We start from the raw sequence: 22,204 nt of genomic DNA, 5'->3' as shown, positions 1-22,204 counted from the left end.
TCTAGATCTAATTCTTATGTCCACTTTTTTTTTTCTGTGCTTCAGAACTCCTAAGCTTCTCTTTTTCTACCCAATAGTGTCTACTTTGAAGTAATCTGAAATAATAGGCTGAGGTGAGACAGTAAAACCCCTAATCTGCTCTTTGTCTCTCTCTCTTTTTTTTTTTTTAGCTGATAAGTTTTAATGGGTCTCTGTTCTTCAAAGCCTGTTTTTTTTTTTTTTTTTTTTTCCTGTTATTTGGTTCTTAGAAGAAATTGGATTTTTCCAATATTTTTAGCCCCAAATTACTAGACTTTCCTTTCCCTATAATTTTGCTTGTGACATGACCAGTTCTTGTCTGACCTCATCTTCATCTTGCAGCACCTTACTAGAAGGGATGAGGAACAACTCCAGGTACCAGTTTGGAGAATACTTATGACTGTAACATTCATATTCCATAAATAATGACATATTTGAATTGACGCTACGAAATATAGTCTGTGCTAGGAAGAAAAGGAGAATATGAATGTGGAGATCAGGTTGTACTCTTGGCTGCAATAAATTCAATAAAAATCATAAAACTTATAGAGCAGAAATAAATTTTAATTGTGACAAAAAGTACAAAAAAGCAACAAAAAGAGGTTGATTTTTTAAAAGATAAGTAGAACTAACAAACCTTTGCTTGCCCAAGGAATAAAAGGAGAAAACTCAAATAAAATGGGAAATAAACAAGAAACATTGCAACTGGTACCACAGAAATGCAAAGATTGTTAGAGACTGCTATGAACAACTATATACCAACGAATTGCAAAATCTAGAAGAAAAGAATACATTCCTGGGCATATAAAACCTACTAAGATTAAACATTGCAAGACAGAATAGTTGAACAGACCAATAATGAATAATGAGTTTGAAGTAGTAATAAAAAAATCTTCCATCAGAGAAAAGCCCAGGACCTGATAGATTCACTACTGACTTCTACCAAACAGTTAAAGAACTAATGCCATTTCTACTCAAACTATTCCAAAATATTGAAGAGGAGGGAATACTGCCAAACTCATTTTACAAGGCTGGCATTACTCTGATACGAAAACCAGACAAGAACACAATTTAAAAAAAAAAAAAGGAAAACTGCAAAGTACTATTCCTGATGAACATAGATGTAAAAATCTCAGCAAAATACTACAAACCAAATTCAGCAACACATTAAAAAGATAATGCATCATGATCAAGTGGTATCACCCCAGTGACATAGGGATGGTTCAACATACACAAATCAATAAAAGTGATGTATCACAACAACAGAATCAAGAACAAACACCATATGATCAATTTAATTGATGTTGAAAAAGCATTCAATAAAATTTAACATTCCTTCATGATAAAATTCATATTGTTAAAAGTTCTCTACTACCCATAGTGATCTACAGATTTAATGCAATCTCTATCAAAATACCAATGACATTCTCCACAAAAATAAAAAGAACAATCCTAAAATTTATATGGAACCCCATAAGATCCCCAATAGCTAATTCAGTTTTGAGCAAAAAGAGCAAAGCCAGAGCATCACACTGTCTGATTTCAAATTATACTACAAAGTTATAGTAATGAAAACAATTGGGTACTGGCATAAAAACAGACACATAGACCAATGGAACAGAACTGAGAAGCCTTAGAGTTTACTCATTTTTTATAAAAGTACCAAGAACTCACACACTTAGAGTTTACTCATTTTTTATAAAAGTGCCAAGAACTTACAATGGGGAAAGGCTTGTGTCCTTAATTAATGGTTCTGGGAAAACTGGGTATCTATATGCAGAAGAATGCAAATAGATTCCCTATCTTTCATCATATACAAAAATCAACTCAAAATGGATTAAAGACTTAAATGTAAGACATAAAACTATGAAACTACTAGATAAAACATGGGGAAGACACTACAGGACATTGGTCTTTCAAAAATTTTGGGCGATAAGCTCTCGAAAGCCCAGGCAACAAAATAAAAAATAGACACATAGTATTACATCAAGCTAGAGAGCTTCTTCACAGCAAAGAAAACTATCAACAAAGTGAAGAGACAAGTTACAAAACAGGAGAAAGTATTTGCAAAATATTCATCCAACAATGGATTAATACTCAGAATATATAAGGAGCTCAAATAATAACAAAACACAATTCAATGAAAAATGGGCAAAAGAACTAAACAGACATTTCTCAAAAGAAGATGCAAATGGCCAACAGTTATATGAAAAACATGCTCAACATCACTAATCATTAGGGAAATTCAGATTGAAAGCAGAGTGAGATATCATCTCATCCTAGTTACTGTGGCTACTATCAGAAAGACAAAAAATAACAAGTGCTGATGGGGATGTAGAGAAAGGGGAATGCTCATACACTGCGGGTGAGAATGTAAATTGGGACAGCCATTAGGGAAAACAATATGGAGGTTCCTGAAAAAACTAAAAATAGAACTACCTTATGATCCAACTATCCTGCTCCTGGACATATATCCAAAAGAAAGGAAATCAGTATATGGAAGACATATCTGAACTCTCACGTTTGTTGCAGCATTATTCAAAATAACCAAGATATGGAATCAATCTAAGCATCCATCAATAGATGAATAGATAGCAAAAATGCAGTCTCTATGCACAATGGAGTATTATTCAGCCATAAAAATGAAATGCTACCATTTTCAGCAACATGGTTGGAACTGAAGGTCATTATGTTAAGTGAAATAAGCCAGGCACAGAAAGACATATATTGCCTGTTCTCATTCATTTGTGAGAACAGAAAAAGTGGATATAATGGAAATAGAGAGTAGAATAGTGGCTACCAGAGTCAGGGACGGGAAGTGGGTAGAAGGGTAGAGAAGTTGGTTAAGGGATACAAAAATACAGTTAGATAGAAGAAATAATTTCTAGTATTCAATAGTACAGTAGGAAAATTATGATTAACAATAATTTATTGTGTATTCTAAATACCTAGAAGAAATTTATTATACTCCCAACGCAAAGAACATGTAAATGTTTGAGGTGATGGATATCCTAATTATTTTGATTTGGTCATTACTGATTGTATACAGGTATCAAAATATTACATATATTCCCCCAAAGTATGTACAACTATTGCATATCAATAAAAATATGTTGAAGATTAAATCAAACAGTGCATATGATGTAATAAGCATGAAAATATTAATAAATGGTAGTAGTTTTTGCTGTTTACATTAACAGGGGCAGGACTAAAACTGAAATTCATCTGCTTTGGTTGCATATGTTATGCTTTTTAAAATAAAGTACAAGATACTTGAGATTAAACTTTACCCTTACATTTTATGTAACATAGTAAATATATATATCCAAAAGATACATACTTGTAAATAAACATGTTGCCAAAAGCCCCAACCTATTTTCGTATTTACAGATAATATTCTCTAACAGTGTGGTTTAATCGAGCACTCATAGTAACTGATAAGATAAATGTTACCAAAAACAAATGATTGAGAAATTTAATTACCAGCAATTATATCATCGATAATTTATTTGAAAGAATTTTGTTTTTTATGAATATTTAATAGAAATAAGTCAAAGGTACTTGTACCCATTGCTTTAAAAATGAATTTTATAGAATAAATTATTTCTGAATTTTATAGATATTGCTGTTTTAAAAAGAATTTCATTATAATTGTTTTCTTTTCAGCAGGCATTTTGGAGATCAAAGATGGGTAAAAAAGATGCTTCTACTATAAAACTTCCTGTTGATCAATACAGAAAACAAATTGGTAAGCATGAATTATCTTTGATACACTCCTATGAATTAAGATAAAAACACAATTATGCATATAAATTTTCTTTAATACATATGATACACAGAAATATATGAGTGAAGAAGGACTTTATAGAGTTTTATGGAAGCAAAAGTGAATGCAGTCCTGCTTACCATTAAGATATGAACTTCATGTACTTATGATTTTTCAGTGTTCTCATAATTTTAATTAATTTAATAAAACAAAAAACAAATATTGTTATTATTAAGGATGAATGCTTTTAAACAGTCAGCATTTTTAAATTTTATAATTCATTAAATCATTCCTTTGTATTAACATATTACGTATTACAATTTAACATATTATGACTGTTAATTCTGTTGACTCTTAATGGCAATAATTTGATAACTTCAAAATTCTCCTGTAAAATATGATAAATGAAGTAGAACAAATGTACTTTTAAGTGGATAGCTGAGCTCGGAAAAAAAAAAAGAAAAAGAGAATTTTCCAGGGGTCATACATGAAAGAAGGATTAAAGAAGACTGTATACAAGGATTTCTAGTTGGAATTGAAACTCCCAAATATACTTGGACCCTCAAAGAGATATTACCCTAGTAGAATGGTGGACTAGAAAAGTTCACTCAGCACAGGAAGATAACAGGAAGCTTACTTGTTTTAAATTAGGCTCTAGGTGCAGGATTTTCTTTTCAAGGATACATGGAGTATTTCTAAAAAATTACCTACCTACATACTAGTGACAAAGGAAGTACCTCAAGTTTTAAAGAATCAATATCCTATAACTTCATTTTTTAATCAAATGTAGTAAATTAGAAATTAGTTAGAAGCAAAAAGGTAAATTTCCCTTCTTCACCCTACCCTCTCCTTTAGTGTACTTTTTCCCATCTCTACCATTACTTTGGAAATGCAAAGTAAATTAATAAAAATAACTCTTCTAGGCAACTAAAGGATAAACAAAGAAGTTACAGTAGAAGTCAGAATATAAATAGAAATAATTGATATCAAAATAAAGTATATATCTATTTCATAAATAAGATACAAAAAGTACACTTTATAAAGAAAAATATATTTCCACAAAACAAAAGACATGCAAACAAAGTAAAAAATATTTGGAATACAGATAGCCAATTAAGAATTTTTATAGTACATATTTAAGGTGTGCAACATGACATTTTGTTATACACACACATACATACACGTACACACACACAGTAGATGATTACCACAGTCAAGCCAATTAAAATATGCATCATTTCACATAGTACCTTTTCTGTGTGTGGTTAAGAGTTCTAAAATCAACTCTCAGCAAATATCCAGTGTAAAAATACAATATTATTAACGATAGTCCTCATGTGGTATATTAGATCCATAGTTTATTCATCCTACATAATTGCAATTTTATACTCTTGACCTGCATCTCTGCATTTCCCCTTCCCTCCAGCTCTGGTAACCACCATTCCAATTTCTTTTCTAGGTATTTGACATCTGTTTTTTAAGATTGAAAATATAAGAGAGATCATGCAGTATTTTTCTTTCTTTGTCTGGCTTACTTCACTTAGCATAATGTCCTCCAATTTCATCTACGTTTTCCCAAATGGCAGGGCCTTCTTTTTAAAGGCTGAAATATATTTATATATATGTATAAAATTTCTTGAGCCTGTCATTTGTCAGTGGACACTTAGGTTGTTTCCATATCTTGGCTATTGTGAATAACGCTGCAGTGAACACGGTATCTCTAAAATGTGATTTTATTTTCTTTGGGTATATACCTAGGAGAGGGATTACTGGGTCATATAGTAGTTATATTTTTATTTTTTTTGAGGAAACTCCATACTATTTTTTCCATTTCTACTAACAATACACGAGGATTCCCTCTTTTCCATATCTTCACTAACATTTGTTATCTTTTGTTTTTTTGAACATAGGCATCCTAACAGGTGTGAGACATTATCTCATTGTGGCTGGATTTGCGCTTCTCTGATAATTAGGGAGGTTAAGGACCTTTCCATGTACCTGTTTGTCATTTTCTTCATTTTCTTTGGAGAAATGTCTGTTCAGATCTTTTGACCATTCTAGTCAGGTATGTTCAATCAGGTTGTCTTTTTTACTATTGTAAAATAGAAGTTCCTTATATAATTTGACTTAATTCTTTCTCAAATACATGACCTTAAGTACATATTTTTATAGTACATATTTAAGGTGTACAACATGTTGTTTGGTTATACGCACATATACATACACATACCCACAATGATTACTACAGTCAAACCACTTAAAATATGCATTATCTCACATAATGCCTTTTCTGTGTGTGGTAAGACATACACAGAAAAATATAAAAAATGGTAGGTTATTACTACACACACAGAGTGTGTAACTACTACAGTTTTTGGTTTAAATTCTATTTTGTCAGATATAAGCATAGCTACTCTTGCTCCTTTTGGGTTACCATTTGCATGGAAGATCTTTTTCCATCTCTTTACTTTTGGCCTGTGTGTGTCATTAAATCTAAAGCTAGTCTTTTATAGAGAACATATAACTGAACCTTTTTTTATCCATTGAGGCACTCTATATCTTTTGATTGTTGAGTTTAATGTATTTATGTTTAGAGTGATTTTTGATAGTAAGGGCTTTTTATTGTCATTTTTGTTCATTGTTTTCTGTTTTTTACTTTTTTTGTCCTTTTCTTCCTCTCTTGGTATCTTCCTTTGCAATTTGATAATTTTTGTGGCAATATACTTTGATTCTTTTTATTTATCTTTTCTGTATCTATTATTAGTTGTTTTTCTTTGTGGTTACCGTGAGACTTCCATAAAACATCAGTCCAGTATAAAGTGATAATAGCTTAACTTTAATCACATACAAAAGCTCCAGTCTTACTTCTTTGCAAATTGATTTTTAATCTTCTTTTTTATACAATGTTTACCGTATGATGTCATTTTATACTAATGTTTCCTCTCTGAATTAGTATGCAGTCAATTTTGTTAACATTCCCTGTGCTTGAAAGAAATAGGTATTCTCTATTAGGATGCAGTACTACTTATGTTAATTATGGTTTTCAAATCTATTTTGTACTTTTTATGTATTTTAGCTGTCATTTTTGAAAATTGAGAATTAAAATACCCTAAGACTATAGTTTTCAGTTCTTGTAATTCTATCCAGTTTTGCTTTGTATATTTAAAGCTAAGTTTTTGTTGTTTAGCATTTGTAAATTGGTAAATATTTATGATGAGTTTCCTTTTCTATTATATAATGGCCATTTAAAGTATTTATGAAGTTTCTGTTTAGAGTTCTTTTTGTTTTATATTAATATTGGTAAAATACCTTTATTTTGTTAAGTATTCTGGTATTTTTCTCATCCCTTTATATTCATCTATAAATAAATGATATAATTGATTTCTTAATACAGCTTGAGAATCTTTGTTTTTAAGCAAGCACATTTAATTTTATATAATTTACTATGAATAAAAAATCTGGATATATTTTCATATTTTTATTTACATTTTTCATTTGTAGTGATTTTCCTTGAGTAATCTCCACTCTAAGCTTTTTTCTTGACACATTTTGACCATGTTTTCTTTTGCATTCTCCAAATTTTCAACATTTTCCACTCATTTTTTTTCTTTTCTTCCCTTTTTTGGGAAAGGGGGAGGAAGTTCTCATATTTTTGTGGCATATTTGACTTAATAAAGTATATTAATATTCTTATTTAACCTAGACAATAAGGATTTTTAAACTTTTATATGTGATTAATTTTTCCTATCATGTATGATTTTTTAAAATTGTACTTACTATAATTTAAATATTATTGATGACAGAAGCTCCATCTAATTTTTTTGTCATCTCTAATGATGTTCACAAAAGGTACTTAATAAATATTTAAATAATCAATAAAGCAACTTTCCTAATTCTTAGGTGATTTTTAGTTTTGTGCTATTCTTTTTGTTTTTGTCTCTGATTTTACTTCTTTAGATCCCCAAGGGTATCCTGCATATAACCACTTCTTAAATGTTTGTGGATTTTTTTTATGCTAATCTTGCAAATTCAAGGTTGATATTATTTATAATATCTTCTATTTAACTATAATCCCCCTTCATGTATAACTTGTTGCTTGGTTCAGATTTTTCATATGAATTTTCATGGAAATTAATTTATATTTTTTGAGTAACTTGATTTATATTTAGCTGCTCTAAGCTTAGGGCTTGTTTCTTAGTACTTAATGTGGTATTAAATGATGGTGTATTCTCTGTAATGGTAATGTATGACAAGCTGTTCTGTCCAAGCATTGAAAAATTATCATTGGTTTGAATTACTTCTATAAAATAATTAAAATGAAAATATTGCACAAGATTTTAATTTTTAATGATGAATTTACCAGCCTGCTGTCTGTAGTCTGGATATCTCTAAATAATTTTGAGAAAAGTTTTACTTTTTGCAGTTTACTTTTGTAGATAATACTTTTTTTCTTTAGGGAAATTATGGTATCATTTGCACGATTTATTTAATATAAAGATACCTTATGCTGATGGTAATCTACTGGATTATTTCTGGCTTTGTAGTTATTTTCATTTTATCAATTTGATTGATTAATGTTTTACTTAGTTATTTTCCTGTGAGCATTTGTAATTTTATTCATCTTGAAGGTATTAAAATGCAGACCATTTGTTTACTGACATAGTTACTAGAGTTTTTTAACAAGATTCCATACAAAAGACTATTGACCCCTAGTTTTGTAATGAGTCTTCCTCAGATATTTGTAGTTCGCAATATAGTAACTGAAAATAATGTTCAGATGGCAGTTGCAAATTTACTTTATATGACAAATTGTATTACTTTTATATGTAATTCAGGTAATGCAAGAAAAGTAAGATTCCAAGTAATGTTTTGTTTTTTGATGAAGGGAGGAGGGATTTGAAGCAGTTGATGAGATTTATTCTAAAAATGTTGAAGGAAATGTAAGTCTTTATTGTTGATTACCAAATATTATTTGCCAGTATTTTTTGGCATGCTGTAAATAACTCATCTTCCAATAATTCATTTGAGTAATTAAATTTAGATTGCAAATTTTTCTTTTCAAATATTTTGACTCTTATCTTTCTACTTTACTATTGTATCATAATTGGTATGGTCTATATAAATGGACAATAAATTATATATCTTTGTTATAGAGATCAGACCGTGAATAGAATTTGGTATTCATCCCAGACAGAATTATGATTGAATGTATTTGCAAGATTAAAGCACTGAATTTACTTTTTTCTAATTAAAGGCAATTAAAGATTTCTAGACACAAATAAAAGACAATGAATTGAGGAATAAGTACAGGAGCAAGTCCATTTGCAGGTGAAAAGATGTGCCTTTGAAGCAGAACCAGCTGTATTTTCATTGAAAGAATAACAGTTTAGGAAGCTTTTCTGCATGTGCTTGCTTGATAGCATAATGTACTCATAAGCAGCTTATGCAGTATTCAGAAAATAACAGTGCATTAATTTTTAAAGCAGCGAAGGCAGAGGAAGAGCAGTACTGCCACATGATGATAATGAGTGTGGCTAGTGTAAAGTTGGCTGTTGAGAAAGAAACAGTGAGCTTCTAGAAAATGAACATTCATAAAACAATAACCAGATATTCACATGATAATGAGCTTGAGCAGCAATATCAACAAAGGGCAAAGATGTAGTCTTGTTTCTGGCAAGGGTAAGGAATTGAACAGCAAAGAGCCAAAAGCAGTAAAATAGTGTATTTTTTAAATCAAACTAAGGAAACTCCCATGAAAAACCATATCATAGTTAAAATGATCACTTTAAATATGAAATAATTCCTGGCATAAAAAAGATTTTAGAACATATAAATGACTGTATTTATCCCTAAAATAGTGTAATATGAGGAACTGTAAATGGTAATAAGGTATTAAAATAGTTATAATTTGTATTAAATATATGTTTCATACCTATCAACATTAATATATGTTTTAGGAGATATCTTTGTATGTACTTAAATGTGTGCGTGTGTTTTTTATACGGATAGTACTAATGCCAGAGTTAAACATGTTTTATTCATACTAATATATAAGCAAAAGGAGTTTTAACACAGATAATAACTACTAATTAGAAATTATAACTTAAAATGGCTTTTAAAGTATTTTGTTTACAAAGCAGATACTACAGATTTTCTGTACAGTATATGCAAGTAAAAATTATGAATTTGTGTGCTACCATCTTTGCTACCAAAAACTCCAGACATAATTTGAAAATTCTTTTGCATTGATGTTTGCTTTTTAATAATGACTCTACTTTTAGTTAATACTCATAATCCCTGTTTAAGACTTGAAGCAGGAAATTCTGTTGGTTATGTACCATGAATTTTCAAGAATATATTTTTAAACTATATTTAACAGGTGGATACAGAGACAAACAAGTTTGGTTTGTTAAAGTTGCTTGAATTGGGAGCTGTACATACATTATTAAGTGAATCTTTGTCTTATTAAGATTACCTTCTATTAAGATTACCTCTTTGTCTTCTGTTAAGATTACCCTCGTGATTGGAAGAAACCAATCACGAAGGTAATCTTTTAGGGAATGAGAAGGATGTTTAAAATGATCCCAGGAAGAAGTATACATTCTACTTTGGTCTTAGTTTTATAAGATGTGAGCCATATAAGGAAATAGCCATAATTCCAGAGAAAAACAAAAAATAGAAATGATGGTAGAAAGAGAAAGTCCTTCAGTGTCAAAACTCCAACTTATGTCAATCCCTTCAAAAATTGTTCCTTTTCCCTTATATTTTGGAATCAATCAATCAATCTCAATCTCTTTCTCTCCTGTTTTCATGTTATTTCAAGATGAATTTCTGTGAAGGCGGATGTTGCAGTGAGCCGAGAGTATGCCATTGCACTCCAGCCTGGAGCCTGGTGACAGAGCAAGATTCTGTCTCAAAAAGAAAAAAAAAAAGAAAATAATTCTGAAAATGATCTAAGGATATCTCCAGCACCCTCCACAGCTACCCAAACATATATCCCAATCAAGCTTGAGCTGCTGTTCACTAAGTCCAGGATCTTAAGTGACATCGGGTCTTCCTTTTATTCTATTGTGATCTGGCCTAAAAGAAGAGGAAGAAATGTTTTTAAATTTTTGATAATAGTGATTTTACAGGAAAATTGGTTATGTAGGGAAAATGAGTGTTACATTCTAGGAGCAAGCAAAGAAATATAGGTTCCAGCTGTCATTCTCAGTACTCTAGTTGGTCATAGCAGTTGTAACTTATGACTTTCCTTCTTCAGTATTCATTTTAGATATTCTTAGTTTGACTCTCAGGTCAAGAATCTTAGTTTGCTGAGGGTTTTTGCCTTCAAAAATTTAAAAATTGTATAAAATTTTATCATTGGTCAAAGTAGTACTTGAGTTGTCCCAGGAATTTTCTTACATCTTCCCATATTCCTTTTGACATGCATTATATATTAGCAAATCATTTCAATGGACCTTGATAACCAGCATAAATTTCCTCAGCCAACGCCATGATTGCCCATTTTACTAGTTTACTTATAGGTATGTAGAATTCAAACTGCCTAGGTGGCTAGTTCAACTTTCAATTCAGGAGAACTAGTATTGTATCTTTTCTTAGGTTACCTCTGTTTCCAGGTAAACTGAACAAAATGTAATACTCAAACTTTGGCCACTGGGACAATTTCTCTTTTTCATTGTCCTTTGGGTTTATCTCCAATGATAGCTATAGTACCATAGCAGTCTACTTCTAGCTGGTGTGAGAATATGATAAAGATCTATCAACAAACGCTTTTTAATGTTAAACTTGTTTACCTAATCTTACAGTTTATTGAACTAGATAACCTCTAGTTCATGACTGGTAGCTCAGGACAGATGATCCCTGAGTCTCATGACCAGGTAGTCAGTTCTCCATCCATTTGGTAGCAATCCAGGAGTTGTTTCTTAGTGATGTTACATACGCTGAAGGAGGTATGATACTGTTCAAATACCCTAGAGACTGACACTTTTCTTTTATTGGGAACTGCTGAAGGCTTGCTTCTATGTCTCAGTTAGCTAACAGATTCCACTGAATCTACCATGTCATAGACTCCAAGAGATAGAGTATCTGTCACAGCAATCTACTGGAGAACCTTTTATTGTCCCATGCTCTACTCAACTCTAGAAACTTTTCAGGTTCCCTACATAGATAAAACTAAGTATTACAGGTTTAGAAAACAAGAACATGAACAACCGTGATTCATTATCCAAGTTAAAAGTTGAAAATACACCAGTAGCTAAGAGGCCTTTTATATACTCCATCGCAATTGCAGGGCCCTCCATCTTTCTCAGAGATAACCACAATATTAATTTTGTATTAATTCTCTTTATATATTTGCCACTTAAATTTGTGCCAATAATCTATTGTTTAGTTTTGTCAGTTTATGTAGGTGAACTTTATATAAATGAAATCTTGTTGTATATATTGTTATAAAATTTGCTTCTACTGAACATCTTGTTTTAGGGTTTTTTTCTTGTTTATGGCCGTCGATATAGTTCATTCATTTTCTATGCTTTATTGCATTCCATTTTTTCTATATATGTTTTTTTCTTATATTCTCCTGGTTTTGGACAATTATAGATTATTCTCAGTTTTCTTCTGTGAGCACTATATGAACAACGCTTTTATTAATATTTCTAAACATGTCTGTTCATTGATTTACACGTACAGATTTCCCTGCAACATATGCCTAGTAAAAGAGTGTTGTAACAGAAGTATAGATGCATGACATTATCAAGTAATGTGAGTGTTGTTTTTATTTTTTAAAAAGTTGAGCCTGCGCACCCTGCTTACTGGTGATGGTAATGGTAAATAGGGTGTGGTGAGTTGACCTTTAATTCTGGGAGACAATTCCAACACGCAGACTTCCATAAATTAGATTTAGATAACAAACCTCTTTTAATAGAATGTTAATGATTGTCTCTCTTATGTATATATCTGAATGAAGTATCTCAGATACTTTTCATGGCTTCTCCAAGACATATCATATCATTGTCATTGTGATACATTGTGGGGTTGTGAAGCAGTTGAAATTTCTGGGAATCATATTTTTAACACTGAGATGTGGAGTTAATCTACTCCTGCAGTAGGACTGTAAGTATACTGCTGTCCTTTCCAGTAAGGACAGACAGCCTCTTGCAGTATCTGTGAACAGGCTTGAGAAAAATACATTGGCTTGGTTAATTGGATAGTTGTGACCATGTGCTAGGGACTTTATTATTCTGCTACAGTAAGAAAATTCTACTGGAAGTTTAAATTTTCAGTAGTACTCAGTTGGTTTCTATGATATAATTAATTGCAATGAGGAAATAACGAGGCCAGTGAAAATAATCAGTGTGACTGCATGTATAAAATTTGTCGTGATATAGTCAGCCTCTGAAATTTCCCCTGGAGTGTACATTTCCTTTTCTTTACCATTTTAGTAAAGAAAGGGAGTAATATTTCTACTTCACACTCACTAACAAAATAGCTGTTATATCACATATTAGGGAACCATGCTGGAGATCCCATCTATTTCCAGGTTATCATTTGAGCCCATGTATTCAAAAATTGGGAAATGAACATAGGGTCTGTTCTGGACCACTGAGTCTGCCATTGAATTTTTTTTTTAATCAACTCATCTGTTAAACTTTTTCTAAGAGTTAGTGTTTTTTGAATATTTGCACTTTGATATTTCCAGTATTTAAAATTGTTTCTATCAGCTACCCACATGGCTTATTTCCTAACTTCATTCAAGTATAAGCTTAAATGAAATCTTATGAGGGAGGACTTCTTTGACTGCCCTATCTAAAACAATATCTATCTCCCTTTCATTGTCTGCCCATTGCCAATTGTATTCTTCTTTTTAGTGCTTTTTATCACCTGACAAATTGAGCAATTTTTGTTTATTGTTTGTCTTTTATATAAGGTTTGAAATAACAGGCAGTTGACCAGTTTCATTTACACATTAGTTATCAACCTGAACATAATACTCATTTCTGTACTTTGTTTTGTTGCACACAATTAAGAAAAATTTATTGATACAAATAAGTGATTAACTATGATAACCATCTTATTAATGGTATAGATCTAGCAATTTCAGGATACTCTTCAATTAAACTAATCACAACATGAGAAAAGAGTAGTAGGAAATTTTATTCTAAAACAGAATCACAGGCACACATATAGCCTGCAGTTTTTATTAATATAAAATGTCAGCAACCAGAGTATAATAATCATTCTAACTATGCATGTACCTTTCACATTTTATTGCAAAACTATTAGGCTATAATAAAAACATGCATCAAGCAGAGACACCAATATCTTGCCTGGCATTTAATTATCAAAAACACCTGTGCTACAATAGTATATTCACTTGCGTAATTCCTTGTAAGAAGGCATTTAAGTGCCTGAATTATTTAAAAAATCTACTATCTGGATAAAACTTCCATAACCAATGACAAATGTCTAAGCTGCTCATAAATGAGCACAGCAAAGTCAAATAATATAAACAATAATTAGCAAAACCAGCACTACAGAGGAATACACTTCTTATTTCCATTACATTAAAATGTGAAATGTATTGGATTACTGAAGTTTGTAAAATGTTAAAATTTTAGATAATTTAGAATATATTTAAAAATAGAAAATTGAATAAAAAGTGATTTGAGTTAGTCTGAAAACTTAGGTATATATTATATAATTTCTAGGGCAATCATTACAACATTAATCTAGAGTCAAAATCACAATACATAATTTAAATGGAATACTAAAAAATGTTCAAGCAATCCAAAAAAAAGGAGGGAAAATGAAAGAACAATAAAATCAAAGGGAACAAAGAGAAACAAATAATAAAATGTAGACCTTAATGAAAACATACCAATAGTTTTATTAAATGTAAACATCTAAACATACTAATTAAAGGACAGTTTGTCACATTGAAATATTATAAAATTACTTAAATATAAGCTGTATATAAGAAATTAGCCTCATGAGCAAAATAGCTGAACAGAATCTTCTAGTGATCATCCCCCAACGGAAACACCAAACTGAATAACTATCCACACAAAAATCACCTTCATAAGAACCAAAAATCGGGTGAACTGGAACCTGGCTTTAACATCATATTAAGGAAAGAGGCACTGAAGTAGGGGTTTGAAAGACAATCTTGAGCCACCTACACCACCCCTTTCCCATAATTCACCATTGGCCATGTTGTGTTGAGAGAGAATCTGTGTAGCTGGAGGAGGCAGAGTGCAGCGATTGTGGGAATTTGCATTGGAACTCAGTGCTGCCCTGTCACAGTATAGAAAGCCACACAGGGAAGAACTTAGCTGGTACCCAAAGAGGGAGCATTTAGACTAGTCCTAGCCAAAGATGAGTCTTCTATCCCGGTGGTACATACCTGAGTTTCAGCAAGCCCTATCACCATGGACTAAAAGGCTCTGGGATTCTAGATAAACTTGAAAGGCAGTCTAGGCTACAAAGACTGAAATTCCTTGGCAAGTCCTGGTTCTTTGCTGGGCTCAGAACCAGTGGACTTGGTGTGCATGTCATCAGAAATGAAAAAGGAGACATTACAAGTGATACTGCAGAAATTCAAAAAAAGGAGAGGCTACTCTGGGTTACAAAATGCCAATAAATTAGTTAACCTAGAGGAAATGGATAAATTCCCATACTCATACAACTCACCATATTGAATCATGAAGAAATCCAAAACCTGAATAGAACAATAACAAGTAATGAGATCAAAGCCATAATAAGTCTTTCAACAAGAAAAAGCCCAGAACCCAATGGCTTCACTGCTGAATTCTATAAAACATCTAAAGAAGAAATAATATCAATCCTACTCAAACTTCCAAAAAAATAGAGGAGAAAGGAATACTTTCAAACTCATTTTACAAGGCCAGTATTACTGTGATACCAAAAACACACAAGGACACATTAAAACTACAGGCTAGTATCCCTGATGAAATTGACGCAAAAATCCTCAACCAAATTCTGGTAAACCAAAGTCCAACAACACATTAAAAAGATTATTCAACATGAGCAAGTGGAATTTATCTAAGGGATGCAAGGATGATACAATATACACAAATTAATCAATGTGATATATCATATCTGTAAAATGAAGGACACAACCTTTCAATTAACAGTGAAAATCATTTGATAAAATTCAATATCTCTTCATGATAAAAAACCCTCAAAAAAAAAAAACTGGGTATAGAAATAACATATCTCTACATAATAAAAGCCATTTATGATAGACCCACAGTTAGTATCATACTGAATGGGGAAAAACTGAAAACCCTTTCTCTAAGATCTGGAACAAAATGAGACTGCTCACTTTCTGTCCCTATTATTCAACATAGTACTAGAAGTCATAGCTAGAGCAATCAGACAAAGAAATAAAGGACATCCAGATTGTAAAGGAAGAAATCCAATTATCCATGTTTGCAGATGATATGGTCTTATTATTTGGAAAAAACAAAAAATTTGACCAGAAACTATTAGAACAGTTAAGCAATTTCAGTATAGTTGCAAGAGTTGATTTTTGTACAAAATCAACATACAAAAATCGCAGAGTCTGAAAAAAATTGAGAAAGTAATCCCATTTATAATAGCTGCTAATAAAACAAAATACTTAGGAATAAACTTAAGCAAAGAAGTTAAAGATTTCTATAATGAAAACTATAAAACAATGATAAAAAATTGAAGAGAACATATAAAAAAATTGAAAAGTATTTCTGTTCATGGATTGGAAAAATCAATATTGCTAAATTGCTCATACTACCCAAAGCAAACTACAAATTCAATGCAATCTCTAATGAAATACCAATGAAACTCTTTACAGAAATAGAAAAAAAAAAATCCTAACATTTATATTAAACCCAAAAAAGCCTTAGAATTGCCATAGTCATCCTGAGCAAAAAGAACAAAACTGGAGGAATCACATTAACTGACTTCAAATTATACTGCAGAACATAGTAACCAAAACAGTATATGATTTTCACATAAAATCAGACACATACACCAATGAAACAGAATAGAGAACCCAGAAACAAATTCTTACATCTACAATGAGCTCATTTTTGACAAAGGTGTTAAGACATACATTAATGAATGGACAGTCTCTTCAAAAAATTGTGCTGGGGAAACTGGATATCCATATTCAGAAGACTGCAACTAGAACCCTATCTTCTACCAAATACAAAAATCAAATCAAATGGATTAAAGACTTAAATCTTAAACCTCAAACTCTGAAACTACTAAAGGAAAACATTAGGGAACCTCTCCAAGAAATTGGGCTGGACAAAGATATCTTTAGTCACAAGCACAGACAACCAAAGCAAACATGAAGAAGTGGGATCACATCACATTAAAAAACTTTTCCTTTGCACAGCAAAAGAAACCATCAACAAAGTGAAAGGAGCAACCCACAGAATGGGAGAAAATATTTGCAAACTATCTAACAAAGGATTAACAACTGGAATACATAAAGAGCTCAAACAACACAATAGAAAAAAATTTAATAATCTGAGTTTTGAATGGGCAAAAGATTTGAATAGACATTTCTCAAAAGAAGCATGCAAATAGCAAACAGGTATATGAAAAGGTGCTCAAAATTATTAATCATCAGAAAAATGCAAATCAAAAAGTACAATGAAATATCATCCCCAGTTAAAATGGCTTTTATCCAAAAGGTGCAAGAACAAATACTGGTGAGGATGTGGAGAAGAGAAAACCCTCATATGCTGTTGATGGGAATGTAAATTAGTACAACCTCTATAGAAAATGGTTTGGAAGTTCTCCAAAAACCTAAAAATAGAGCTACCAGATGATCCAATAACCCTACTGCTAGGTATATACCCAAAAGAAAGAAAATCAGGATATCAAAAATATATCTATACTCTTATGTTTACTGCAGCACTATTCACAATAGCCAAGATTTGGAAGTAACCTAAGTGTCCATCAATAGATGAATGGATACAGAAAACATGGTATTTATACACAATGAAGTACTATTCACTCATGAAAAAAGGAATGAGATCCTGTCATTTGTAACAAATTGAATGGAACTGGAGGTCATTCTGTCAAGTGAAATAAGCCAGGTACAGAAAGACAAAGTTGGCATCATCTCACTTATTTGTGGAGCTAAAAATATTTAAACAATTGAACTCATGGGAATAGAGAATAGAAGAGTGGTAACCAGAGACTGGGAAAAGTAGTGGGGAGGGGGTGGAAGGAGTGGGAATTGTTAATGGGTACAAAAATATTGTTAGTTAGAATGAATAAGATCTGGTATTTGATAAAACTTACTGTACACTTAAAAACAATGAAAAAAGTATAATCAGATTGTTTGTAACACAAAGAAAGGATAAATTCTGGAGAGGATGGATACTCCGTTTACCCTATTGTGATTATTATGCATTGCATGCCTGTATCAAAATAGCTCATGAACTCCATCAATATATACACTATTACGTGACTGCAAAAATTAAGTTAAAAAACAAAAAGCATTTGAAAGATTCAGCCTGCAATATCTGATAGATTACCAACACTGAGCTTTTAAGCAGCAACCTCTGTTTTACTCAGCCATTAAATTCTAACTATTTTATGGTTATTATAAAAATCGTTAATAAATGAAAATCAATGTAAAAATTCAACAAATTAACTTTAAATGTGATGACAGTAAAAGTAAAGTTATGGAGGAGAAGTACTTCTTGATTGAAAAGTAAGAACCTCTGAAAATCTGCTTTTATGTAAAGCCAATGAGAACACTGGTAAAAACTATCAAAATCAATGTTTTCCAGAAACCCGAAAATTAACTAAACTCTTACAACCATCTAAGGAGTGTTTACTCAAGAAAAACAGGTGAATCTCAGTAATATCTGCAATCTTTGTGATGTTTTAACTTGCCTTAATGCTATCTTCTGTTCTTCAGCCTTGCAACTACAGAAGTTAGGGAAGATGTTAGTATAGTAGCCATCGTAGAAGGCAAAATGCATTTAGAGATATGCAAAACTCCCATCTTCAAGACTTGTCACTACTTGACCAGTCTGGAAATTCACTGAAAAGCCCCTTTCTCAAAACTTGTTTTTATTTGACCTTACTTAGAGCTAACTCTGCATGAAGAGCCCTTTCTCTGTGGCATTTGACAAAAACAATGAACTACAACTGTTTAACATCGTAGCTGCCTGAAGCATCATTACTAGTTAGGGTTAAACATGAGACTGACCAAAAAACTTAAAAGCAAAAACAAGGGAATGAGATGCCCATAGAATTTTTTAAAAGGTCTGACAAAGATTCCTCGGAATCTAGAAGGCCATGTGCATGAGCAGGGCTATGCCATGCCCATTAAGGATTTGAGAAGCCTATAATCTCTTACCTCTTGGTGGACTTCAGGCTCTTCACAAGCAGAAGTGAAGGCTAAGGCATAACTGTTAACTTCTGTTATAGCATGGAGATGTACCCCAACACAAAAATATACACATATACCCACATGCACATACACAGAGACACACACAAATACTCACATAGCTCCTCAGCAAAACTAGGAGACTTAGTGGTTCAAAGCATTATAAGGAAATATCTGTCCAGTCATTACATGATGTCTTAGTCCATTTTGTGCTGCTATAACAGAATACCTGAGACTGGGTAATTTATAAAGAAAAGAAATTTATTTTTTAAAGTTCTGCAGTCTGGAAAGTCAAAAGTTAATGCATCATCCTAATGGGAAAGAATAAAGGACAAGAGCACATGCAGGAGAGCAAGAGGAAAGGGACCAAACTCATTTTTTTATCATGAGCCCACTCCTGTGATAACTAATCCATTCATGAGGGCAGAGCCTTTATGACCTAATCATCTATTAAAGGTCCCACCTCTCAACATTGTTGAACTGGAAATTAAGTTTCCAACACATGAACTTTTCAGAACACATTTAAATTACAGCATTCCAGCCCTGGCCTTCAAAGTTCATGCCCTTCTTACAGTGAAAATACATTCATTCCGTCCCAATAGTCCCAAAAGTCTTACTTCCTTCCAGTATCAACTCAAAATTTCAAAATCCAAAGTCTCATTTGAAATCAGATATGACTAAGACTCAAAGCATGGTTCATCTGGAGGCAAATTCCTCTCCATCTGTGAGCCTGTGAAATTAACCAAATTACCAAATTATCTACTTCCAAAGTACAATGCTGGGGCCAGACACAGTGGCTCATGCCTGTAATCCCAGCATTTTGGGAGGCTGAGACGGGTGGATCACTTGAGGTCAGGAGTTCGAGACTAGCCTGGCCAATATGACGAAACCCTGTCTCTACTAAAAATACAAAAATTAACCAGGCGTGGTGGTTCATGCCTGTATTCCTAGCTACCTGGGAGTCTGAGGCAGGAGAATCACTTGAACCTGGGAGGCAGAGGTTGCAGTGAGCCAAGATCACACCATTGCACTCCAGCTTGGGCGACAAGAGTGAAACACCTAAAAAAGAAAAAAAAAAAATATTATGTTGGCACAAACATAACACAGACATTCCCATTCCAAAAGAGAGAAATAGGCAAGAAAAAAGGAGTAGCAGATTGCAAGCAAGACCAAAACCCAACAGGGAAAACATTAAATCTTAAAGCTGGAGAATAATATCCTTTGACTCCATGTCCCACATCCTGGTCACATTGGGGCAGGTATTGGGCCCACAAGGCCTCAGGCAACCCTCCCCATATGGCTTTTCTGGGCTCAAACCACCCAGCAGCACTCACAGGTTGGAGTCTCTTGCCCTGTTCTTTCCCAGACTGCAAGTGCACACTGGTAGCTCTATAATTCTTGAGTCTCTGAGGTGGCATTGCTCCTGTGGCTTCACTGGGCATTGCCCTAGTCAGGGCTCCCTGCAGTGGCTTCATCCCTGTGACAGGTTTCTAACTGGTCCGTCAGGCTGTCCAGTATATGTTTTGAAATCTAGTTGGAAGTCCCTATGGCCCCACAGCTCATGAAATCATCAGGTCTGTAGAATCAGAACTACGTGAACCCTGCTACGACTTATCCTTTGTGCCCTCTGAAGCTGCAGCACAAGCTTCACCTGGATCTGCTTAAGCCACAGCTGGCATGGCTGAGGGGTGCTGTGCTGGAATGTGAGAAACAGAGTCCCAAAGCAACTCCAGGTAGTGAATACCGAGGTCCCCTGGACACTTCTCTGGAGACCTTGCCCTTAAGATCTTGTTCTGGACCTATTTTGGAAGGGACATTCTCAGAGATCTCTGAAATGCCTTTGGGGTCTTTCTCTCATTATCTTGACGAATAGCACGTGGTCCCCTTCTCTCTCTAGTAATCTCTTTAGCAAAGGGTTGCTTGGTCACACCTTTAGTATTCTCTCCTGAACACACTGTTTTTATTCTTTACATGGCCAGGCTGAGAATTTTATAAATCTTTCCCTTCAGCTTCTTTTTTAATTGTAAATTTTACCTTTTAATCATTTCTTTTTTCTTGCATCTCACTATATGAGGTCAAAGGCAGTCGTACAACTCCTTTAGTATTTTGCTTAGAAATTGATTCTGGCAGATACTTTAGTCCATTGCTCATAAAGTCTGTCTTCCATATAGTCTATGACAACGAAGCAATTCAGACATGTTCTTTGCCAGTTTATAACAAGGATGGCCTTTATCCAGTTCCCAATAAAATATCCCCCATTTCTATCTGAGACCTCATCAAAATGGCCTTTACTTTTCATGTTTCTATCATCATTCTGATTATGACCCCAAATAATCCTTAAGAAGATTCAGACTTTCCTTACAGCTCTTCATTTCTTCTGAGCACCACCCCCCGCCAGAATCACCTTTATTCCTTCCTTCAAAGCAATACAGGCTTATTCTAGCCTGCTCTTTCAAATTCTTCCCCCCTCCCCTTTGCACATTTCCAAAGCCACTTCCACATTTTCAGGTGTTTGTTATAGCAGCAGCCCTACTTCTTGGTACCAATTTTCTGTCTTAGTCCGTTTGGTGCTGCTTTAACAAAACTCCTGAGATTGGATAATGTGTAAAGAACAGAGATTTATTTCTTAACAGTTGTGGAGACTGGGAAGTCTAAGCTTCAGGGTCCTGCATCTGGCAAGGGCCTTGTGAATGCATCATCCTTTAGTGGAAGGCAAAAGGGCAAAAGAGCGTGCCCAAGAGAGAATGAGAATCCACTCTCCACTTAAAGATTTCACCTCTCAACACTGTTGCACTGAAAATTAAGTTTCCAGCATGAATTTTGTGGGATACATTCAAACCACAGCAGATGACCACTGAGATAACTACGCAGAGACTTCAGTGATCATATACTATTGAATACAGTCGTTAGAGAATTAATTCAGAAAGATTACTTAACAAAGGGATTCTAACAACAACCAACAAAGAACAAATAACAGTAACAACAAACCTCAGGAGTGATCT

General features: G+C 33.0%; 1 protein-coding gene across 6 annotated transcripts in view; it reads left to right on the top strand.

Moving 5' to 3' along the window:
* TRIQK (triple QxxK/R motif containing) overlaps positions 1 to 22,204 on the top strand; it is a 248,048-nt gene that overhangs the window by 214,522 nt on the left and 11,322 nt on the right. For 4 of the 6 annotated variants that reach the window (XM_064384358.1, XM_064384359.1, XM_012476517.2 and 1 more), the window contains one exon: positions 3,685 to 3,766. In XM_064384358.1, the coding sequence (XP_064240428.1) occupies positions 3,706 to 3,766 (61 nt within the window). In that variant the 5' untranslated portion in view covers positions 3,685 to 3,705. The remainder of the gene's footprint in view (positions 1 to 3,684; positions 3,767 to 22,204) is intronic. The other 2 variants (XM_012476519.2, XM_012476520.2) reach the window with 1 other exon arrangement.

The sequence above is a fragment of the Aotus nancymaae genome, unplaced genomic scaffold (assembly GCF_030222135.1).
Source record: "Aotus nancymaae isolate 86718 unplaced genomic scaffold, 86718_ANA_hifiasm-v0.15.2.pri h1tg000036l, whole genome shotgun sequence".
NCBI lineage: Eukaryota > Metazoa > Chordata > Mammalia > Primates > Aotidae > Aotus > Aotus nancymaae.
Note: the sequence above shows the minus strand (reverse complement) of the source record. Positions and strands in the feature narration are given on the sequence as shown.